The sequence below is a fragment of the Salvelinus fontinalis genome, chromosome 13 (genome assembly GCF_029448725.1).
Source record: "Salvelinus fontinalis isolate EN_2023a chromosome 13, ASM2944872v1, whole genome shotgun sequence".
Lineage (NCBI taxonomy): Eukaryota > Metazoa > Chordata > Actinopteri > Salmoniformes > Salmonidae > Salvelinus > Salvelinus fontinalis.
Window position 1 is genome coordinate 11,526,502 of NC_074677.1, and position 24,577 is coordinate 11,551,078.

General features: G+C 39.5%; 2 protein-coding genes across 4 annotated transcripts in view; both read right to left on the minus strand.

Moving 5' to 3' along the window:
• slc8a2a (solute carrier family 8 member 2a) overlaps window positions 1–15,408 on the minus strand; it is a 64,684-nt gene extending 49,276 nt beyond the window's left edge. For all 3 annotated transcript variants that reach the window (XM_055941680.1, XM_055941681.1, XM_055941678.1), the window contains exon 1: window positions 15,220–15,408. The gene's annotated coding sequence lies outside the window, so the exon portion shown is untranslated. The remainder of the gene's footprint in view (window positions 1–15,219) is intronic.
• A 729-nt stretch (window positions 15,409–16,137) lies between these two features.
• Window positions 16,138–18,986, minus strand: nccrp1 (P1, F-box associated domain containing). Its single transcript, XM_055941281.1, has 6 exons — window positions 18,711–18,986; window positions 17,947–18,027; window positions 17,710–17,806; window positions 16,989–17,084; window positions 16,567–16,705; window positions 16,138–16,448 (listed from the first exon to the last, which is right to left on the minus strand). Exons 1-6 carry the CDS (start codon window positions 18,850–18,852, stop codon window positions 16,302–16,304), a joined length of 702 nt encoding a protein of 233 aa, XP_055797256.1. The 5' UTR covers window positions 18,853–18,986; the 3' UTR covers window positions 16,138–16,301.
• Between the last annotated feature and the right edge of the window lie 5,591 nt (window positions 18,987–24,577).

Genomic DNA, 24,577 nt, shown 5'->3' on the forward strand with positions numbered 1-24,577 from the left:
TTATATCAGAGATGAATACATAGCAGTGCCTTTTGAAGCCATTCCAAGCTGCTCTTTGAATTCAGGGCAACAATTTAGTCAGAACAACAAAGTGTTAAACAAAAGCACAGAGGCAGCCAGCAGGCCCTCACAGACAAAGCTATAGACACTGAATGAAAACAAAACAGGCACCCTAACACACTCACACAGTTGCTGTTTCGGACCAGGCTAATAATACCCAACAATAAGCACTTCATTCCCAGTACCAGAGAGAGTACTCCCCATGACCGCGCTACTCTGTGCCACTACCGCTGCTAACTTCCCAATAGGAAACACACCACTTTGTCCTGCTACGTAGGACAGCCTTGAAGCATGACCAATTCACATTTGTAGCCAGTAAAGCCAACCTTCAATACTTTTCCATCATAATCAATATTCTAAACCATGGTATTACTAACTGTTCATAGAAACAAAGCTATGAATGCCTTTTTTGTTATTGGATATGCTGCGTTTTCTCCACCCTCATTATAAGCGAACATAGGGAGACAGTGAAAGTGGAAGAAGATCTCATAGTTAGGAGATAGATAGGGAGTACATCAATCATCAAGGGAATCCATCAATCATCCATCAGTCATCAATCCACCTGTGCCTGTTTGAATGGTCGGGATGAAACAGTCTATTAGACAGTGTGTCCGATGGCCTATATGGCTCATCTAATGATTGATCCGGTATGTGTGTTAGAGAACCGTATGGCCCCTTCTTCATCTTCCTCCACTTTACCCAAGTGGGATGTGCTACAATACTGAAGCATTGGTTTACTTCTGACGACACATGCGAAGGGGCAGGGACGTGCACAGACCTTTCAGTGGGCAGGTGCTCAAAATCAGGGGGCAGGTGCTCAAAATGAATATCTCCTAATTAATATCTCAAAATGTATAACATATTAACTGCCTCTGTAGCGAAAATTCTAAGTAAGCTAGTTACAGTGCCTCGTAAATACATGATTGACAATGGGAAAAGAGGGTAGCCTATCAGCTGATAATTGATGTTGATGACTGATGTAAAGCCAGCTCGATAATTTATTTATCTTCAATGCTCTTTAATAATAACTTCATAATATAGCCTAATATACATAATCTTCCAACTCTTTATATATGGCTGGCTAGTCACATGTGTAGATATTTTAGCACTGTACATGGTGGTTAACTACCGAGGGGTAAAAAAAAAAAAGTGATATTAATTTTTCTCTCGTCAATAGCTATTGAACCAAGCGTGCCTGACTATTAAAATGATGTATTGGAGAAAAATCCACCGTTTTTTTGTTGTTGAAATTTCTATATACACAACCATTCAAAAGTTTGGGGTCACTTAGAAATGTCCTTGTTTTTGAAAGAAAAGCAAATTTCTTGTCCATTAAAATTACATCAAATTGATCAGAAATACAGTGTAGACATTGTTAATGTTGTAAATGACTATTGTAGTTGTAAACGGCAGAATGGAATATCTCCATAGGAGTACCAGTCAAAAGTTTGGACACACCTACTCATTCAAGGGTTTTTCTTTATTTTCAGTATTTTCTACATTGTAGAATAATAGTGAAGACATTAAAACTATGAAATAACACATTTGGAATCATGTAGTAACCAAAAAAATGTTAAATATTTGAGATTCTTCAAAGTAGCCACCCTTTGCCTGATGACAGCTTTGCACACTCTTGGCATTCTCTCAACCAGCTTCATGAGGTAGTCACCTGGAATGCATTTCAAATAACCGGTGTGCCTTGTTAAAAGTTAATTTGTGTAATTTATTTCCTTCGAAATGTGTTTGAGCCAATCAGTTGTGTTGTGACAAGTTAGGGGTGGTATACAGAAGATAGCCCTATTTGGTAAAAGCCCAATCCATATTTACGCAAGAACAGCGCAAATAAGCAAAGAGATACGACAGTCCATCATTACTTCAAGACATGAAGGTCAGTCAATGCAGAAAATTTCAAGAACTTTGAACATTTCTTCAAGTGCAGTCGTAAAACCTTCAAGTGCTATGATGAAACTGGCTCTCATGAGGACTGCTACAGGAAAGGAAGACCCAAAGTTACCTCTGCTGCAGAGGATAAGTTCATTAGAGTTAACTGCACCTCAGATTTCAGCCCAAATAAATGCTTCACAGAGTTCAAGTAACAGACACATCTCAACACCAACAGTTCAGAGGAGACTGCGTGAATCAGGCCTTCATGGTCAAAATGCTGCAAAGAAACCACTACTAAAGGACACCATAAGAAGAAGAAACTTGCTTGGGCCGAGAACACAAGCAATGGACATTAGACCGGTGGAAATCTGTCCTTTGGTCTGATGAGTCCAAATTTTCGATTTTTGGTTTCAACTGCTGTGTCTTTGTGACACGCAGAGTAGGTGAACGGATGATCTCTACATGTGTAGTTCCCACCGTGAAGCATGGAGGAGGAGGTGTGATGGTGTGGTGTTGCTTTGCTAGTGACACTGTAAGTGATTGTTAGGAATTTTATGAATAATAACTAAACAATTTCTAGATTTAGATAAAACTATAACTAATTTAAACTTTGCCTGTATTATTAGTATTATTATATCAGATTAATAATACTAATTCATAAGGAAGGGTTATAAAGTAAGCAAAAATGTTCGTTGAACTATGGTTGAACTGACCCAACTTAGCCCTGAGATGTTTAGATAAGGCAGTGAGTTACTTCTTAGGTCTTCCATTATCTTGAGTTGTCTGCTAAAGTGGTAATAAATTATAGTGAGCCTTCAGGAGAATAAATTGTATTGTGTGTCATGTGTGTGCGCTGGAGATTTGGAATGAACTTTTAACCCTGTTTTATCTTGGTCAAGAGGAGGAGATTTATTCTGTAACCAATGACGTCATATCTTGTATATAAACCGTTGTTTATGGTTAAATGGGAGCGTGCTCCGAGAATAAATAGTATTATGTAATTTTAATAAGACTGTATCCTGTCTATTTTATGTTAATAAGTATCTTACAAATTCTTATAAATAGACAGATTGATTTTAATTAATGAGTACATAGAGGAATAATTAAATTCCCTTGACAGTGATCTATTTAGAATTCAACGCACACTTAACCAGCATGGCTACCACAGCATTCTGCAGCGATATGCCATCCCATCTGGTTTGTGCTAGTGGGACTATCATTTGTTTTTCAACAGGACAATGACCCAACACACCTCCAGGCTGTGTAAGGGCTATTTGACCAAGAAGGAGAGTGATGGAGTGCTGTATCAGATGACCTGGCCTCCACAATCACCCAACCTCAATCGAATTGAGATGGTTTGTGATGAGTTGGACCGCAGAGTTAAGGAAAAGCAGCCAACAAGTGCTCAGCATATGTGGGAACTCCTTCAAGACTGCTGGAAAAGCCTTCCTCATGAAGCTGGTTGAGAGAATGCCAAGCGTGTGCAAAGCTGGCATCAAGGCAAAGGGTGGCTACTTTGAATATTCCAAAATATGAAATATCTTTTGATTTGTTAAAAAAAAACGGGTTACTAGATGATTCCATATGTGTTATTTCATAGTTTGATGTCTTCACTATTATTCTACAATGTAGAAAATAGTAAAAATAAAGAAAAACCCTTGAATGAGTAGGTGTGTCCAACTTTTAACTGTTACTGTAGGTCTCTCTCATTAGAATCTTATACATAATTTTAGGAAATGTTAGAATGATGCATGTCATTGTTTTGCTTACTTTGTGTATTATAATTATCTCATGTGCTTTTCTCCACAAGGAGGGCATACTATATAATGTTGTTGGGTCTATAACCCTGTTTACCAGTGACAATCTCTTCCCATTCAAATATTTTTGTTCAACAAAAACTTCAGTAATAGACCCATGTAATTCCAGTTCATACAGCGAGGGTCGCTTTGTTTGCGCAATGCACTGTCTGTGTGTTGATATATTGTCTATAAAAGTGGATCCTTGTGATTGTATTTTCCTTCCTTTTTAGACCACAAAATAAAATACTTCAAATGGTAGTCTAACCACCCTGTCTGTGAATCTAATCACCCTGTCTGTGACTTAAAGAAGACTAAAAGGGAAAGAACTCAACATGTTGCTTGAATTTATCTGAACTAACATCTATATGAATTTCTGTTACTGTCCATTTCGAAAGTGCTGAACGAATAGGCCGAGTCAATGTGCGGGGCTACAGGTTAGTCGAGGTAATTTGTACATTTAGGTAGGGGTAAAGTGACTATGCATACATGTTCATGACATGCAGGTTAAAATACTAAAACCAACTGTGAACCAACTATATTAATTTGGGGATAGGTTGAAACACACAAACTTCAGGATGTCACAATGAGTTGGGGGCAGTGGCTTCAGAACAATAACGACAAAAACTGTATACAAAAAAAAAACAATTATACCACCACCCAAAAGGGCACTTGGCGAGTGGGAGGGCAAAGGGGCAGGTGCTCGGGCACAGGTAGACCCCAATCTGTGCTCATGCCTGCGAAGAGGGAAGGTCGCATTTCAGTGATCTTTAGTGGTATATTGCATGGGGTTTAGCTGAGGATATTGTTTTCAACCGCCAAGTATTATAATTAGCTCATGTGCTTTTCTCCTCAAGCAGGGGATGCTATATAATGTTGTTGGGTCTGTAACCCTGTTTGCCAGTGACAGTCTCTTCCCATTCAAAATATATGAAAAAACTGAATGATGATTACAAAAAACATAGAATGACAAAGGAGTAAAACGTCATCCTAAATATATACCATCAACTTAGTGAATACCATTTGTGTTTAATATGTGGGTTTCAGCATGAAATATTATTTTTACAAACTTTTATTTATTTTAACTATGTGAATATGCATTTGCTGTCAATGTTTTTGCTTCAAACTGGTGGCAGTCCTAAAAAAGGTTCAGAGTGAAAATAATGCCATTGTTGAGTAGATGCTTTTTTAAAATTAATTAGGCCATTTTCTCTTGAACCATATAGTCTATCTACTAGAAACTCATTGAAGATATGGACACAGATATTGTGCCAGACGTGTCCCCCTGCTTAAGCCAGTACATGTCCAGGCCCGTCTGAAGTTTGCTAGAGAGCATTTGGATGATCCAGAAGAAGATTGAGTGAATGTCATATGGTCAGATGAAACCAAAATATAACTTTTTGGTAAAATCTCAACTCGTCGTGTTTGGAGGACAATGAATGCTGAGTTGCATCCAAAGAACACCATACCTACTGTGAAGCATGGGGGTGGAAACATCATGCTTTGGGGCTGTTTTTCTGCAAAGGGACCAGGACGACGACTGAAAGAATGAATGGGGCCATGTATCGTGAGATTTTGAGTGAAAACCTCCTTCCATCAGCAAGGGCATTGAAGATGAAACGTGGCTGGGTCTTTCAGCATGACAATGATCCCAAACACACCGCCCGGGCAACGAAGGAGTGGCTTCGTAAGAAGAATTTCAAGGTCCTGGAGTGGCCTAGCCAGTCTCCAGATCTCAACCCCATAGAAAATCTTTGGAGGGAGTTGAAAGTCTGTGTTGCCCAGCAACAGCCCCAAAACATCACTGCTCTAGAGGAGATCTGCATGGAGGAATGGGCCAAAATACCAGCAACAGTGTGTGAAAACCTTGTGAAGACTTACAGAAAACGTTTGACCTCTGTCATTGCCAACAAAGGGTATATAACAAAGTATTGAGATAAACTTTTGTTATTGACCAAATACTTATTTTCCACCATAATTTGCAATAAAATTCATTAAAAATCCTACAATGTGATTTTCTGGATTTTTTTTTCTAATTTTGTCTGTCATAGTTGAAGTGTACATATGATGAAAATTACAGGCCTCTCTCATCTTTTTAAGTGGGAGAACTTGCACAATTGGTGGCTGACTAAATATTTTTTTGCCCCACTGTATATAGGAATACATTAAATTATAAATTACCAAATTTAGGATAGATTGCCATAGATTTTCTGTTAATTACAAAAAATTACTGAAGATTCCAGTAACTTTGGTAAATTACCAGTAGCTTTGCAACCCTAACCTAGACCCATACATGCAACAGTATCTTTTGTGCTTTTGACAATGATTTTACATGAGGCCTAATTCACATGATATGCCTAAATACTTATAACCACTAGCCTAATAAATAATCACATCATTTTCTTTTGATTATTTAATTAACCTACATCATGTTATTTCAAGTTATCCCTTTGGAGTGCAATATCACATTGTTAAAAAATATCCCTAAATTGGGCATGCAATTGACAGCATCTAAGACCTAGGGGACTGTTCCCAAACTTTTTTGCTCACGACCACAACCATGCGGGGGAAAAAAGCGTAATGAACAGGAAATGTTAACTTTTTTATTTGGAGCTATGGCAGTCAAATGAAAAACATTCTAACAGTACTGATGCGAGTTACAAAGTAATGATGCGAGTTACAAATATATATTATATTACATTTTTTTCTTCAGAAATGTGGAAATTCCTCCTGCGACCTCACATGGGGTCGTGAACTCTAGCTTGGGAACTGCTGGCCTTGGGTGTCTTGGGGTAAAACGCCCCCTGCCTGTAATTCTCACAGAAACCACATTCTGTCACACTTTACCTGGCTGCCACTACTCTTTCTCAACTAAAAATGTAATCTGTCTCATCTCAACATTTTTAAATCAACAAAACAATTTTGAGTTAAATTTATCTAATATTTTGTCATTTAGAAAAAGTTATATATAAAATCTAATGAAGTTAGATCTATAAGCTTTTTTTATTTGTAACCCCCTGTAAAGACTGGATTTAATTTATTATGTGTGGCAATACTCATGTCCGCGTTCTGGAATTAACCGCGTCCACGTACGGTGTGGCACCAAGTATATTGGCCGGGTACGCGCAGATTGGACTGAGGTGATCTTGAGGAACAACGACAGCGATCGCTATTGAGAGTGAGACACCAGTGTATTGTTCGATTAGCTTTTCGTTGAATAGTCAGGGACAGTATGAGTTTAGCCAGGTCCTTTTCACTCGCTATTCTCTTTTAATTTTGTGGTTCACCGAGTCGTCATCATCCTCGAGGGACAGACAAACAAACTGCTGGCTAGCCAAGCTAGTCGGTACGGCTAGATAAGCTACCTAGCCTACCAGGAGCATCCTACCACTACATCATCACATCATTCTTCCACCTGTTAAATCCCATGGAATCCTTGGCCCTCTCGTAGACGGATGCTGGCTACCTCTGTGGCCAAGAAGCCGCATATAAGCCTAAGATCACCATAAGCAATGCCAAGCGTCGGCTGGAGTAGTGTAAAGCTCTCTACCATTGGACTCAGGAACAGTGGAAACGCATTCTCTGGAGTGATTAATCACGCTTCACCATCTGGCAGTCTGACGGACAAATTTGGGTTTGGCGGATACCAGGAGAATGCTACGTGCCATAATGCATAGTGCCAACTGTAAAGTTTGGAGGAGGAGGAATAATGGTCTGGGGCTGTTTTTCATAGTTTGGGATAGGCCCCTTACTTCAAGTGAAGGGAAATCATAATCCTACTGCATACAATTACATTCTAGACGATTCTGTTCTTCCAACTTTGTGGCAACTGCCCTTTCCTGTTTCTGCATGACAATGTACCCATGCACAAAGCAATTCTATACAGCAATGGTTTGTCGAGATCGGTATGGTAGAACTTGACTGGCCTGCACAGAGCCCTGACCTCAACCCCATCAAAAACCTTTGAGATGAACTGGAACGCAGACTGCGAGCCAGGCCTAATCGCCCAATATTAGTGCCCGATCTCACTAATGCTCTTCTGGCTGAATGGACACAAGTCCCCGCAGCAATGTTCCATCATCTATTGGAAAGCCTTCCCAGATGAGTGAAGGCTGTTTTAGCAGCAAAGGGGGAACCAACTTCATATTATTGCCCCTGATTTTGGAATGAGATGTTCGACAAGCAGGTGCCCACATAATTTTGGTCATGTAGTGTATAACGTTATTGTACCAGTTTCAAACTAGCTTCAGCTTTCCAGGGTTCTAGGTTGGGAAAGCACTCCCTGAAAGATCGGAATATTAAAGAAATGTATATAACAAAAAAATGGAAATGTTCACACTGGGCCTTTAATAGTCCTGTATTAGTGGACAGACTGCAGCACTGGCACACAAAAAATCCTGTGGACAAAACATTACCCCCCCCCCCTCGCCCCAGGCGACAAAGAAAGTTGCAGCACACCAACCCCCAAACTACTTCCCGTAGTTATGCACCTGTCTACAAGGTTTGACCCATATTTTATATATGGTTGTACAGTCGTGGCCAAAAGTTTTGAGAATGACACAAATATTAATTTTCACAAAGTGTTGCCTCAGTTTGTATGATGGCAATTTGCATATACTCTAGAATGTTATGAAGAGTGATCAGATGAATTGCAATTAATTGCAAAGTCCCTCTTTGCCATGCAAATGAACTGAATCCCCCCAAAAACATTTCCACTGCATTTCAGCCCTGCCACAAAAAGACATTGTGTCAGTGAATCTGACGTCTCCTAAAGTTGATTCAGCTGCGGGATCGGGGCACCACCAGTACAGAGCTTGCTCAGGAATGGCAGCAGGCAGGTGTGAATGCATCTGCACGCAGAGTGAGGCGAAGACTTTTGGAGGATGGCCTGATGTCAAGAAGGGCAGCGAAGAAGCCACTTCTCTCCAGGAAAAACATCAGGGACAGACTGATATTCTGCAAAAGGTACAGGGATTGGACTGCTGAGGACTGGGGTAAAGTCATTTTCTCTGATGAATCCCCTTTCCGATTGTTTGGGGCATCCGGAGAAGACAAGGTGAGCGCTACCATCAGTCCTGTGTCATGCCAACAGTAAAGCATCCTGAGACCATTCATGTGTGGGGTTGCTTTTCAGAAAAGGGAGTGGGCTCACTCACAATTTTGCCTAAGAACACAGCCATGAAAAAAGAATGGTACCAACACATCCTCCGAGAGCAACTTCTCCCAACCATCCAGGAACAGTTTGGTGACGAACAATGCCTTTTCCAGCATGATGGAGCACCTTGCCATAAGGCAAAAGTGATAACTAAGTGGCTCAGGGAACAAAACATCAATATTTTGGGTCCATGGCCAGGAAACTCCCCAGACCTTAACCCCATTGAGAAGTTGTGGTCAATCCTCAAGTGGCGGGTGGACAAACAAAAACCCACAAATTCTGACAAACTTCAAGCATTGATCATGCAAGAATGGGCTGCCATCAGTCAGGATGTGGTCCAGAAGTTAATTGACAGCATGCCAGGGCGGATTGCAGAGGTCTTGAAAAAGAAGGGTCAACACTGCAAATATTGACTCTTTGCATCAACTTCATGTAATTGTCAATACAAGCCTTTGACACTTATGAAATGCTTGTAATTATACTTCAGTATTCCATAGTAACATCTGACAAAAATATCTAAAGACACTGAAGCAGCAAACTTTGTGGAAATTAATATTTGTGTCATTCTCAAAACCTTTAGCCACGACTGAACAATTGCAATACCGGTGATTATTTATTTGTCTTATTCAAATAATTTGCACATTTTTAAGTTGTAATATTTTTCCTGTTAACAATTCATCTCAGGGTTTAATTAGGTCCAGGATTATTATGTTGTCCTCTTGTGTGTCCTTTGTGATAATTGCTATGTCCTTAAATGTTTTACCTTTACATTTTAATCTATTTTTGACCATTATCTTTTGTTTTATTGAATTCCACTAACGTGGAGGAAAAAGGTAATTGTATTCCATTGTGTGGATGTATCATAGTTTCTGTGGGTGTTTCATAGTATTTTAACGATCCTGGGAGGTCATTACAGTATGTATTATAGTTTCTTAATAAGCTAGTAATAATCTATGAAGTGTTTATGGTTATTAGGTGGAGTCACCGCATTATTCTATACACATACATTCTTATGGTATATTTTACCCTGTATCATCCATGGGCATACTGACTCATGGTAATACACATACAGTGTCCTGTAGGCCTACATGCTACCATATACACCCCCTTTGTCGACTATTGCCTCACCTATATACAGTATAGGCCCCACCTGATAGAACCCAGGTCTTATCTCTCTATCAGTACAAACCTAGTTAGTCATAAAAAAGCTGCCTGAAGAAAGAGGGTCACATATACAAAACATTAACAACACCTGCACTTTCCATGACAGACTGACCAGGGGAATCAAGTTGGAAGCTGGCCAGATTGGGAATTTAGCCAGGACACTAGGTTTAACACCCCAACTCTTACGATAAGTGCCATGGGATCTTTAGTGACCACAGAAAGTCATGACACCCATTTAACGTCCCAATCAAAAGACGGCACCCTGCACAGGGCAATGTCCCCAATCACTGCCCTGGGGTATTGGGATGTTTTTTGGGGGACCAGAGGAAAGAGTGCCTCCTACTGGCCCTCCAACACTATTTCCAGCATCAGGTCTCCCAACCAGGGACCGACCAGGACCAACCCTGCTTAGCTTCAGTGACATTTAAGTAACATTTGTAATCTATCAAAATTACACTTCAAGGAAAATGTTTTTTATATATACTGAACAAAGATATAAATGCAAAAATGTCTAAGATTTTGCTGAATTACAGTTCATAAGGGAATCAGTCAATTTAAATAAATCAATTAGGCCCTAATCTAGGGATTTCTGGGAGGGAATGGGCCCACCCACTTGGGAGTCAGGTCCACCCACTGTAGAGCCAGGCCCAGCCAATCAGAATATTTTTTCCCCACAAATTGATTTTATTACAGACAGAAATACTCCTCTTGACAAAGGATAAAATCCTCACGAACAGGGATGTAAACAAATTTGTGCACAAAATTTGAGAGAAATACGTTTTTTTGTGTGTATGGAACATTTTTGGGATATTTTATTTCAGCTCATGAAACATGGGACCAACACTTATATTTTTGATCAGTGTATATACAGTACCAGTCAAAAGTTTGGACACTCCTACTCATTCAAGGGTTTTTCTTTATTTTCACTATTTTCTACATTGTAGAATAATAGTGAAGAGATTAAAACTATGAAATAACACATTTGGAATCATGTAGTAACCAACAAAGTGTTAAATATTTGAGATTCTTCAAAGTAGCCACCCTTTGCCTTGATGACAGCTTTGCACACTCTTAGCATTTTCTCAACCAGCTTCATGAGGTAGTCACCTGGAATGCATTTCAATTAACCGGTATGCCTTGTTAAAAGTTAATTTGTGGAATTTATTTCCTTCGAAATGTGTTTGAGCCAATCAGTTGTGTTGTGACAAGGTAGGGGTGGTATACAGAAGATAGCCCTATTTGGTAAAAGACCAAGTCCATATTATGGCAAGAACAGCTCAAATAAGCAAAGAGAAACGACAGTCCATCATTACTTTAACACATGAAGGTCAGTCAATTCGGAAAATTTCAAGAACTTTGAACGTTTCTTCAAGTTTCTTCAAGTGCAGTCGCAAAAACCATCAAGCGCTATGATGAAACTGGCTCTCATGAGGACCGCCTTAGGAAAAGAAGACGCAGTTACCTCTGCTGCAGAGGATAAGTTAATTAGAGTTAACTGCACCTCAGATTGCAGCCAAAATAAATCCTTCACAGAGTTCAAGTAACAGACACATCTCAACATCAATTGTTCAGAGGAGACTGCGTGAATCAGGCCTTCATGGTTGAATTGCTGAAAACAAACGACTGCTAAAGGAAACTAATAATAAGAAGAGATTTACTTGGGCCAAGAAACACGAGCAATGGACATTTGACCGGTCTGATGAGGCCCAATTTGAGATTTTTGGATCCATCTGCTGTGTATTTGTGAGACGCAGAGTAGGTGAATGGATGATCTCTGCATGTGTGGTTCCCACCGTGAAGCATGGAGGAGGAGGTGTGATGGTGTGAGGGTGCTTTGCTGGTGACACTGTTAGTGATTTATTTGGAATTCAAGGGACACTTAACCAGTATGGTTACCACAGCATTCTGCAGCAATATGCCATCCCATCTGGTGGGACTATCATTTGTTTTTCAACAGGACAATGAGCCAAAACACACCTCCAGGCTGTGTAAGGGCTATTTGACCAAGAAGGAGAGTGATGGAGTGCTGCAACAGATGACCTCGCCTCCATAATCACGTTTTCACTTTTTTTTGGTGCACCTGGACCATTCACAGTTGAGCTTGCTCAGTTTCGCTCAACGCTGATTGACAAATTTTGTATACTTTTTGTTGTCAAGAGAGGCCAGATGCTCGCTGGCTTCCCTTGCCTTCAATGTTATGGGCGGCAACAATGTCATAGTGGTTTGGTCCAGACAGCATCAGATAGATGGCCTACACATAGAGAGACAGAGGGGTGCTGTTTCACTCGCTCAGATGCTTTCTCCTGTGAGATACATTCAGCCGCTTGTGACATGAAGGGAAATTATGAAACACAGAAACAAATATGTGTTATTATTATTATTGCATTTTTTCTTGGTCAATTTTTGGGGGAAGCCTTGGCATTCATGAATACACACCACTGATAAATGCATTTCAATAGCATTCAAAATATTTTTTACAATGGTGGGAAAGTGCCAAGATGGCGACATGGTGGCTTCTACACAGCGCCCCCTATATGTAATCTAGTGTATATATAAATCATTGAACATACCCATAAGTGGTCGTGACTAATGTTTTCAAACGTTTTATGTAACATTATCACAAGTGACTTGATGCCTACTGTGAAAAAAGGGATTTAGAGTTGCTGAACGGGTTGGTTGATATAACGGTAATATTAACAAAATTCCACTTTTAACAAGCTTTGTATGATTCAGTGCAATATCACACTATTCAAAACATCTGAATTTGTAAATATATATATATATATAAGAAAAGGGGGTTATGCATACCAACATACAGTATATGTCAGCCGGAAATTATATCAGACGCTTTACCATTACAACATTTGATGTACAGTCACATTCACTGTGGTTGTTTGAAGTGCGCTATTAGTTCACAGCTGGCAATGCCTCATCGTGATTGGTTATTCCCCACAATTTGCAAAAACGTCAATAAGCGTCATCACTATCTTTCCTTTGCGGTACATCAAACTGTCGTGATTACCAGCTGAGAAACTTTTATGAGTCGATTTTACTCCTAGGGAGGCTATGTCTTACAGTTTTAATCAAACGTGTACAAACATTTTTCGGAACAATGTCGAGCCCAAACAACTACCTCTTCCCCTACTGTATTTATTTATGTATTTTGTTCCTTTGCACCCCATTATTTATATTTTTACTTTGCACATTCTTCCACTGCAAATCTACCATTCCAGTGTTTTACTTGCTATATTGTATTTACCTCGCCACCATGGCCTTTTTTTTGCCTTTTTACCTCCCTTATCTCACCTCATTTGCTCACATTGTATATAGACTTATTTTTCTACTGTATTATTGACTGTATGTTTTGTTTATTCCATGTATAACTGTGTTGTTGTATGTGTCGAATTGCTATGCTTTATCTTGGCCAGGTCGCAGTTGCAAATGAGAACTTGTTCTCAACTAGCCTACCTGGTTAAATAAAGGTGAAATAAAAAAAATTAAATGACAAAACAGAGTCCACAAGCCACAGAACTCCGTGGCCTTTCGCAAAACAGTAAATGCTTTAAAAAAAATGTAGTTGGCTTCTCACAACAAATTCATTAATCAAAACTATATTATACACTCAGAATTGCAAATACATTCATCAAAAGAACATGACTGCCTGCAAAAAGAGCAATGCAACCATACTTATATCTCGGGTCCAAGCAAGCAAAACAGAAAATATCCAAGTAGATCAATGCATATTCTTTGCTGTCACAAAATCATGATGATCAAAATTGAAAGTGCAACTATCCAAAGGTTCAGAATTATGGGCAAAAGCACATTGTGTGCAAGATTCATTCACTGGTATAATCACAATCCAAATCCATGTAATCAATACATAGTTTTTTTTTCTCATAGTTTTGTAGACTTTACATTGGCGTACAGAAACACAATCCACTGTAGAAATAAGGAAAGGTGAAGAAAATGAAGGAACACAATTGATATGATTGTATAGGCCACAACCCACACTAATGCAAAGCTCTAAAATGAAAGGTCACAATGTTGGAGATTACTTATAAGTAACCCAGAGTTACTTGAAAGTAACCCAACTACATTTTCTACCTCTCTGCATGTCTGCAATATATATATTTTTTAAAGCAAACACATTAAATTAGAGTCGCCATTGCCTAGATATTTCCCTATATTGTACATGGTATGACACTGATGGGGTGATTTAGAATTTTGTGCAGTAGTATTTACTGTTTGCCGAAAAAAGTGAACACAATTGCACACATTTATCTTCTGATGAAAACAATGTGATAATATTCGGTGAACAAAACCCTTAACAGTGAATTTTGTATTCACTGATACACATTTGTATCAGTTGATCATTTAGTAAAGGGTGGTCTAAGATATGCAAGTCAGGTACAAAGCGAAGAAAATGATTATTAGTATTTTACATTATTAATACATTATTAATGTATTTAAACATTTGATCATTTCTGTTCTGCTATACGCGATTGTACGCGATTGTGAAAAAATGTAACACCATCCTAAAACTTTTTTGTTGTTGTCTTACAACAGATTTTAACGACTGACTGTCTATAAATAGGACGCAACAGAATAAAATGTAGGCGATAAAGTTGGAAATTAGGTTCAAATCACGGACATTACTCACTTATAATAGGCTAATAAACATGGCCTATGCGAATAAGATACTTTGTATTCCATTGAATAACACTGAAATTGTAAGATATAAATGGGAAATGTAGACAACAATTTAGTAAGCTACTATGTTCTGTGGTTTGACATGACAAAAGGTGTCTGATATTTAAACGTTATATTCTATTTAAATTCAAACAGCATGGATAACATGAACACCTGCATTATATTAAACATGCTCAAGCATTGTACATTTCCAGTCATGACAATTACAATTGCCTAGAATGAACGTAGGCTACGCAGCGACGAGAATCAACAGAGAGATGCGCACTAGCTGATCTGCTGAAGTTTATCAAAAATAATAGCTGATTTACATTACATTATTTACATGAAACAATCTGTACACACGCACAATGTTAAAACAAAGATATTGTGAATAACCGAGAAAAGTATAACGATCAACTATGATCAAGTATTTGCGTCCACCTGTCATTTATTCTAACCATTAATTCTTACCTCGTCGCCTATGGCACGTTTCGCCGTAATGCTGACATTGCGTCGAAACAATCAGAACAAGTTCCCAGTAAAACTGTCCTCTTCTTCCCAAACAGGTGGACTCACAGACGCACGTTCCCGTTTACTCACAATCCCCTACTGATGCTGGAATCCATGCGGGTGATCACACACAGCGTAAACTGCGCAACCGCGAAACCGACACGATCATTGGTCCTACAACGAACCCGTCTCTTTATAGCAGAGAATATTGCCGCGTTCACGTACTAGTTGGAACCTGCATATTTCCGAATTCCTTACTGGTTCTGGTTGTACACGTACCGCGTTCAACCAGTTAGCAAGTCGGACATTCCGAGTTTAGATCCGACCAGCACGTGAATGCGGCATATATAGAAGGCCTATGAAAAAAAAAAAAAAATGTAAGTACAAAAGTAGGCCTGTTTAAAGAAGCAAATTAAAGAGAAAGGGGTTACCTGGTCAGTTGTACAACTGAATGCATTCAACTGAAACGTGTCTTTCCGCATTTAACCCAACCCCTCTAAATCAAAGTATTAAGTTTAACATTATGTAAGCTAGGCTACTTATAACAAATATGAAGTACTAGAGAACTTACCTTTAATTTCAGAAAAAAATACTTGCATTTAAGTATATATATATATATATATATATTCAGGAAAAAAATATTTGGATTGATAGCAGACCTTCGTTCAGCCCTCCTTAAAGTTCTACATGTTTATATCCTACTTAAATGGAATATTAGTCTACACATTTCTAGTTGCATTTGAGCCTATTAGGGTTATATAATAGAGCGGTATGAAGATTGGTCCTCACTGCTCTTGTAGATCTATTTGTAAATAGCAGACTGAAAGATGTCGAATGATGTGTACTCCAAATGCTTGGTTCTCAAAAAGAATATCAAAGTTTTTCATTGAAGATGGTTTCTTTATTTTATTTTCAAAAGTGCTTTGTAATGTAGAATATGATCTACATTTCCACTACCAATGACTGACAATATGGACATTGGACGCATAGTCCATTGTGGAGATCACTTCCAAAGTGTCCATTGTGGTCCTTTAGAAGGTTTTCTATTGGCTGGATTTGTTTGGCTTGACAACGACAGTACTTCCTGTGACCAGGGTGGGGAAGAACTCCACCATGAACTTGTTCTTCAGTCTATGAAGGAAGTGGACATACCTCACCCCAGGCCCGTAGCCTGAGAACACATGGGACACCTACATAGACAGAAAATGACTTACTGCACAAATAAGTATATAAAATGATCAAACACAATCAGTCTTTCAAGCTAATATGTATAATACAAACTCATAACAAAACATGTCTAGGCCCCACCTCTTTCCAGTTGTGGGAGTATTCACTAAGCTCCTCAGTAGGGCTCATGGTGTATTCGGAGATGACCGTCTGTCCATCTGTTCCCAGCAACCTCACCCGCAGTTGGTAGATGGACTCGTGCAGTTGGCTCTCCTCATACCTACAGTGGTCAAAGGTCAAAACAGTTCCTATGTTTTAAAAAACTAAATATGAATACAAGGAGGGTCAATCTAAAGCAGTGTTTGTTACATAATGTTGTGGTTCTGGATAGAGGTAGTGAAACTCTACACTGATTGCAACATTATTGGAGGCCGTTGGTATTGCAATTGCCTATTGCTATCTGACTTCAAGCGATTGAGTCCCAGGTTGTGATGTTGACATAGACTCATCGTAATGTACCATGAGTCATGAATGCATGCTTAGGCTGTCAGGTTGAAACCCACCAGTCTTTGATGACAATGTCAGGTTGGAAAACATCCAGCAGCTCGTCCCATATTCCCTCAGCCTTTAGGTTCACTCTCTGCTCCAAGGTAAACCAGCTGAGAACACAAACACAGCACCAGTCAGAGATAGATACTGAACTATCTACCACCGTCTCTGATAAGACTTAAAGCATTTGGTCTGGTTTACCGGCCACACCCAGATTAAGACTAGTCTTGGACAAAAAGCACTTTCAATGAAGAATCTCCAATGAGAATGTTTTAAATTCAGGGAAGGCTTAGAGAAATGTCACAATTTTTCAACATCTCCAGCACCACCCCAACATGTATGAAATTGCACATTTCTATGTTTTGTAGTAAAAAATATAGAGGAAGATAAGTGTTTCCAATTTCATAATCAGTGTACATAGTGTTATTCTAAATAATTATGAGTAGGCATTGCCTACTAATTGCTTGATGATGACATTGAAACACTTATCTTCCTCTATTTTCTACTACAAAACATACAAACACACCATTTCACATGTGTTGATGTTAGGGTGGTGCTGGAGATGATGAATATGAAGTAGAACATTTTAGACATATTCCATTAATCTGGGTCCAGGAAATGTGCCTTTAGAGGGAGTGGTTATACGACTAGCTTGACTGATAGTGAGGCTTGTGACAAGGTAAAGAGGGGTAGCTCATTTGAACAAAGGTGACAGTTGGTTGTCGCTCATGTCACCTGTAGTTAGGCAGGTAACAGATGGTGACCCCTGGTGGTACGCCGCTGGCATCATAACCAAGGTCCTCTCTGCTGGTGGTCCAGCCAGTATAGTCACCTATAGATTGAAAGATATGAATCATGAAAGGAATTTCTCTTAATGTTAAAAATCAATTAGGCCTACACCTCTATTGCTTTATGGTCTTATAAATGGAAATAATAGTCAACATTTTCTTCTTGTATACTGTAACTATGTACCCTCTGGTTCAGAGCGAGGAGGTCCTTCTGGAGGAAACTCTGTCAGTTCCCGCTCGGGAGGAGGGGAGTCCTGACTCACACCTGGGTGGGGAAGGAGGAAGACAGAGTCAATATAACAACAAAAGGACTTTAACCTACAGCAGTGGTATTCAAAGTCGGGGTCGTGAGTCAACATTTACACAGATATTTCAAAAAATGTAACAAAAGATTAAGAGTACATATTATTGTATGGGCCAATATACAAACGTTTTTGAAAAATACTTTTAAAAACACAATTTCCCTAGTAAATGTATTTATTGGTTTATTTTCATTTTGATAAGAGATGAAAATGCAAAGAATTTAAGGCTATTTGTTGATGTAAAAATCGACAATTCACCCATTTGAAAATAGTGTCATTAGCTTTGGAGCGGTCGCGAGCCATTATTGCAGAAAAGAATGGGGTCCCGGCTGAAGAAGTTTGAATACCACTGACCTACCCTCTAGTAGTCCAACCCGGTCTTAAATAAAAGCAAACCAACGATTGATGTTCAAACACTACACTATTTTCTGTAGGTCGTAGTGTTCCTGAATTTGTACCATTTAGTTATTCAAAACCCTTGCCCCCTGGCAACCCTTGCCTCCTACATATCTAACATAGACTAAGGTACTATGCCAGATCAAGCTTTACTACTTACTATACTTTTTATTCCAGTGAAACCTAACACGACAGCTGCAGTAAACATACAACACTTTCAATACAATTCGACATATTGTGACGTAGCTACCGTGAGGCGCAGGATTCCTCAACAAATTTCGACCGAACGGCTTTGCTTCGTAGACGAACTTCCAATCCACTCCATCGGGCATCGAAATGCCTTTGATATTCCACTCTGTCTCGCATCTTTTTTTCCATTCATTGGTCGCCATTGTGTGATGTGTTCGTATCCAGCGTACAGTGAAACAGGAAGTGTAAAGTCGAAAGCTGCAATTGATAATAGTAGTTTATGCCCCACCCTTAGCCTACCTGGAAACCCGAAGATACGTCGCGCAGAAATGAGCGTTGGAATAAGGAAAGTTTGCTCTCGCGACCTCTACAAGCAGGAATGTTGAATAAAATTATATTTTAACCTACTTTACTGGTTGTCTGTGTGCTTGGCTCCAGAGTGGCGCAGCGGTCTAAGGCACTGTGCTTGAGGCGTCACTACAGACACCCTGGTTCGAATCCAAACTGTATCACAACCGGCAGGGATTGGGAGTCCCATAGGGCGGCGCAAAATTGAACCGGTGTAGGCCGTCATTGTAAATTAGAATTTGTTCTTAACTGACTTGCCTGGTTAAATAAAAATTTGGTCCGTTTGGCGATAGGAATGTGAGACATATCCACACTAAAGTGCAATTAGGCTACATGAACTGTTTAAAGCCCTGATAGTGCGTTCAGATTTAGGGTAAAGAAACATTAAACATTTATTTTATTTTATTCAACATGTCTTTGAGAGGTCAGTTGAGGAAACTTTTCTAGGCAAGCTCCACCTCTGGAGAAGATTGTGACATTTACTCTTATTTCCTACTTCTTAAAGTTGCAGTTGTCATAGATGCCCAAGTAATGCTGCATTCATAACCAATTGGGAAAGTGGTATTTACCATATAGGACTGGGAAAAATCCACAAGAACTCCCATCCAACTCGTAATTAGGCTATTAGTGGGAAACTCATCTATTATCCCTGGCTCAGACTCACCCACATGCTGACCTATGACCTCACCTACTAAATAAATGACCTACTAAGGAAATTACCTTGATAACAGCCTTTTTCGCTAATAACAAAATATTATTTATAAAAAGCAATCTATTCATATATATTTTTTAACACTAACATTTGTTTACAAGCATGATAGCTGTAACCTACCTTTTGTTTATGGCTGATGCAGCTTGTTGGCCATTAACCAATTAGCATTTCTCAACTAGTTAAAAGCATGTGAATGCATCCGACTGGTGACTTCACAGCACCTTCCCACTTGGTTATGAACGCAGCAGAACTACTTCTAAGTAATGTATAAAGGATATTCATTCATTCATTCATTCATTTAGTTTACATTAATTTGGTCAACTTGAAGCATCAACCCATTTCCTTATTAGAAAACACTAATAACATTGGGGAAAATAGAGATTGAATAGGGCATATCTGTTCAATAACTAAGGATTAGCCTAGGCTATTATTCACTATTTTATTTATTTATTTTATTTAACCTTTAACCTATTTAACTAGGCAAGTCAGTTAAGAACAAATTCTTATTTACAATGATGGCCTACCAAAAGGCAAAAGACCTCCTGTGGGGACAGGGTCTGGGTGAAAAAAATAAAATAATGTGTGACTACACTTTCATTAGAGCTAATTTAGACTTTATTATAGGCTACATATTGCTTTACAGACTATGCCAGAGGTTATTTAGGTCTATCTGATGTTTGGTGGCTTCTCTATGGGCATCACAATGAAGGTTTTCGTTTTTAATTATGACCTCAAATAGGATTCTAAACCAACGTTCTAATGAAGCACAATCAATAGGATAAAAACACAAAATAGCAGGCAAACAAGAAGGTCTAGGAATGACGCTATGTAGGGTCTGAACCTTCAGGAACATAGCATACGCCGACCGCCTTTCAATTATGAGTTTCCAGAAAGATAAAACGCCACAACGTGTGTGGAGGGAAGCTGTGCTGAAAACTGAAAAGGACCATTGCCACCGGTTGAAGGTAAATTTCACCTGTAGCACATGAAATGAACATGTTTATTTATCTGGTTGCCTACGAAAATGTTTGATGGGAAACACTAGTCCTCTGTTCAAACACAAGCCATGGAAATTAATAAGAAGGGGTTGGCCCACTATTGCTAAAAATGTGTCATAAACAAAAATGGCCTGCCCTCATACAGACATTATTCCCTTTAGTCTCCTGGACAGCTGTCTCCTGAGACACCAGTTGTAACAGTGCTTCCAATGGCAGGTCGAACCAAGAGCCATGGTATAGGCAGCCACAGAACAGGGAACACTACCATAGAAGAATACCGTAGAGCACTACAGCCAGACAACTTCAGCAAAGACAACATTCTCAGCACAGAGAGAAGGAAAAACACCAAAACAGTCGAAATAGACAACTGCCAAAGTGACAGGACAGACATCAGGACTGGCATCTCTGTGAGAGACAACATTAGCACAGAGAAGTTGGGCCACCTAAGCTACAGGGCAGAGGCCCTAAGAGAAGACACTCACTTTAGAAATGATTGTAAGCAGCTCAGAATGGACCAACTTCGGACAGTCCACCCCAAAGCAGACAGCATTGGGATAGATCTGGGTAGAGACCTCCGTAGGCCAGACATTGCAGATCATCACTCTGGAGTCTCAGATGACCAGAGGTCAAAGGACCTGGAGACCAACATCATTGGGACATCACCATCCCAGTCCAATGTTTTGCACCCGTGGCAGGTTTGGGACGGAGGTGCCAGATATCAGTCGAGGTCCTTGCTCTGTGATTTTGGCACACACCTGACTGCCCTAGCCCAGAGTCCTCACTCCATCCCAGGCCCTGACATTGAACCTATCATGGGTAAGTTATCATCGTTCATCAGGAAGCATCAGAACACAAGTGCAACAGGAAAGAGAGAGAAAATATGTTAGTTTCAGATCAGTTGTTGTATCTCAAAAAGGTACATTATTTAATTTAACCATTTTTCATTGTTTGATTACTTCCTATTATAACCTTGGCCTGTAGTGTTTAGGGCCCAGAGGGAAAGTGCGATGGAAAGGAACCAGCACAGCAGCATTCGGCAGCAGCACCAACCTATGGCCATTTCACATCAGGTGGTCCTGCAGAAAGACATAGGGCCTTACTGCTCCTCCCGTGATGCCGTCACTCAGACCTATATCTGTGCCCTTACCCACACACCTGCACTGAAAACAGGGGAGGCAGGTGGGTGTCAAACATCAGGGGTACACTTTACATTTCAATGAGATTAAATAAAAGTTAGAAGGTTGATTTGTCCTCCATTGAGGGTGTGTGAGCCTTTTATAATCCTGCATCTTCATTCAGAAGACAAAACATTGATCCCACACAGTAGGTCTGTCTTACCTACATTGGCTTGTCGATTGGTCATGGAAATTGTTTAACTGTGTAGATTACTGTATGTTTGTCAGTTAACCAGCTAGCAGTATACTTGTTTATTGTCAGTGTGCCAGTCCTTATTACTTTTAAGCAGAGTTACTCGCTCAGAAAACAGCTGGTGCACTGTTAATTAATAAGGATCATATTCCAACCAGCCTTGCATTTTTTGTTTGGTTGAGTGCTAGGAGTCGGAAATTATAATAATGTCTATGAACCGTGTAATCTGTTTATAATGCGGCATAGACTGCCTGTATTCTATTAGTATAGGCAAGGGTCCGCATGCCTCCCAGCCGAAACATTTTGGAAGAGTTCATGCATATATTATGATGCAATTTTGTTTTTGTCAGTTTGGACTTCAGTAAAGTTTTTTTCGGGTGGTCGGGCACACTACATTTTTGCTCAAGACCACCCTAAATTCGGCAGCTGAAGTGTACGTGATTGGTCAACAGCTGTAGGGATTCTTCAATAAAGTATTAGTTGGCATTATTATTTTTTTTTATCATTGCGAAATACTGCACCAAACATCTTAGTTGGATGTAAAATTGCTCGACTAATAGCGTCAGCATGTTCCAGTTGGGCTAGCATCTAGGCGAACTCGGCTAGCTTAATCGAACGAGTGTACTTGCATACTCCCTTAAAATTCACTTGAAATACGAGAAAAAAGCGGCAATAGTGCTGTTTGTCCATTTTGAGAAATAGTCCGAATGAATCTAAATGATCTCAAGAAATCTGTCATTAATTTTGTGTGCGACGAAGGAATGTAGACTTCGGCTCTGAACTTTGGCTTGCCTCTAGAAAACATTTTGTGTGCCCGAAGAGCGGAAAAAATCCTCACCTAAATCCAAACTAAGGTCTTTAAAAGTATGCGAGCACAGCCAAACTGAAGCATGCTGATGCCTTTAGGGCGGCCGCATGCTTCCCAACCTAAACAGTTCGTGCATATATTATTGCATTTCTATTTATGTGATATGACAATTTAGTCATGTCCATTTAGTAATGTAATTACTCAATTCTGTGTTAACATTTATGATAGGTAATACCCAAACAATTCTAGATTTTCATATATTGTGAGATATGGATAAAAGTGTTCTTCCTCTTCTATTCATGTTTGAACCAGTGAAGAGGGCCAGTGTGATAAGAGCAATAGGACAGCCCATTCGACTCCACAGACTGTGTCCTGTAGAGGAATCCTCTGAGCATTGTAGGGGCCAGCTGAGGGTGATTGGGGATGAGGTGAACAGCATGTTCTCCAAGGGAAAGGTGTGTAAGTTCAATGGGGTAGGAGGGGAGAAAGAGAACAATAGGTTAACAGAGGGATAACAATCAAGAAGAAAGAGAATGTGTCATACTGGGCCAGGATACTGTTAAAGGACTTTGAGACAACTGCTGATGTAAAAAGGCCTTTATACATTTGATTGCTTGATGTACTCCTTCATAGAGATTCCTAATACAATCTGTCATTCATTCACACCTGATGTTCTGTTTGTGTGTGTGTGTGTGTGTGTGTGTGTGTGTGTGTGTGTGTGTGTGTGTGTGTGTGTGTGTGTGTGTGTGTGTGTGTGTGTGTGTGTGTATTAGGTGGGGTCCACACAGTGGCAGACCTGGAGGGGAGGAATCATCACGTGCCTGTTCACTGTCCTCAGTGGCCTTGGATCTCTCTACCTGCTCCAGTACAGAAACCTCAGGACGCCCTAGAGACCCACTGACCCACGGCGTCACACCGCACTTGACCTTTGACCTTTCTTAATACATTTCTATCCATTCCTACAGAATGTTATAAGGCATTTATGATTTTATTTATTTGATTGTTTATTGATTTAGTTGACATTGCACAATATGTCATATAGAGTAGAATATTTGCACTTTCTGTTCCTTTACTTGACAATGTAGGCTGACTATTTTGAGGGGCTAGTTGACAGTGCTTACTGTGGAAATGGCTCCACCTAGTGGGTTTTGATGGTGTCTGAAGCTACTTATTTAATAGCGCCAAAATCATAGAGCGCTGTAGAGAAATGTGTGCTGTATCTTCACTCAGGATTTTGGTAGCTTTAGACACCATCAAAATCCACGGGATTATACAATTGTTTAACTCTTTAATGATTTAATAATTTACTTCAATCATACTGTGATTTCAGTGGAATATACAGTCACATCCAAAATGATTTGCACCCTTGATATAGATGAGTAAAAAAGACGGTATAAATAATACAAAAACTGAGCTATATTGTATGCAAAAAGAAAATAAAAAAATATATTTGTTTATACATGCACAATTGCTAAAAGAAAAAGTAATACAAAAAAGTTGAAATAAAAATAATGTTAAAAAAAAGATAGGTGTCAAAATGATTGGCACCGCTGTTTTCAATACCTTGTGTACCCTTCCCTTGTGAGGATAATGGCACTGAGGATTTTTCTATAATGTTTTATGAGATTGGAGAGCACATTGGGAGAGATCTTGACCATTCCTCCATACAGAATCTTTCCAGATCCTTTATATTC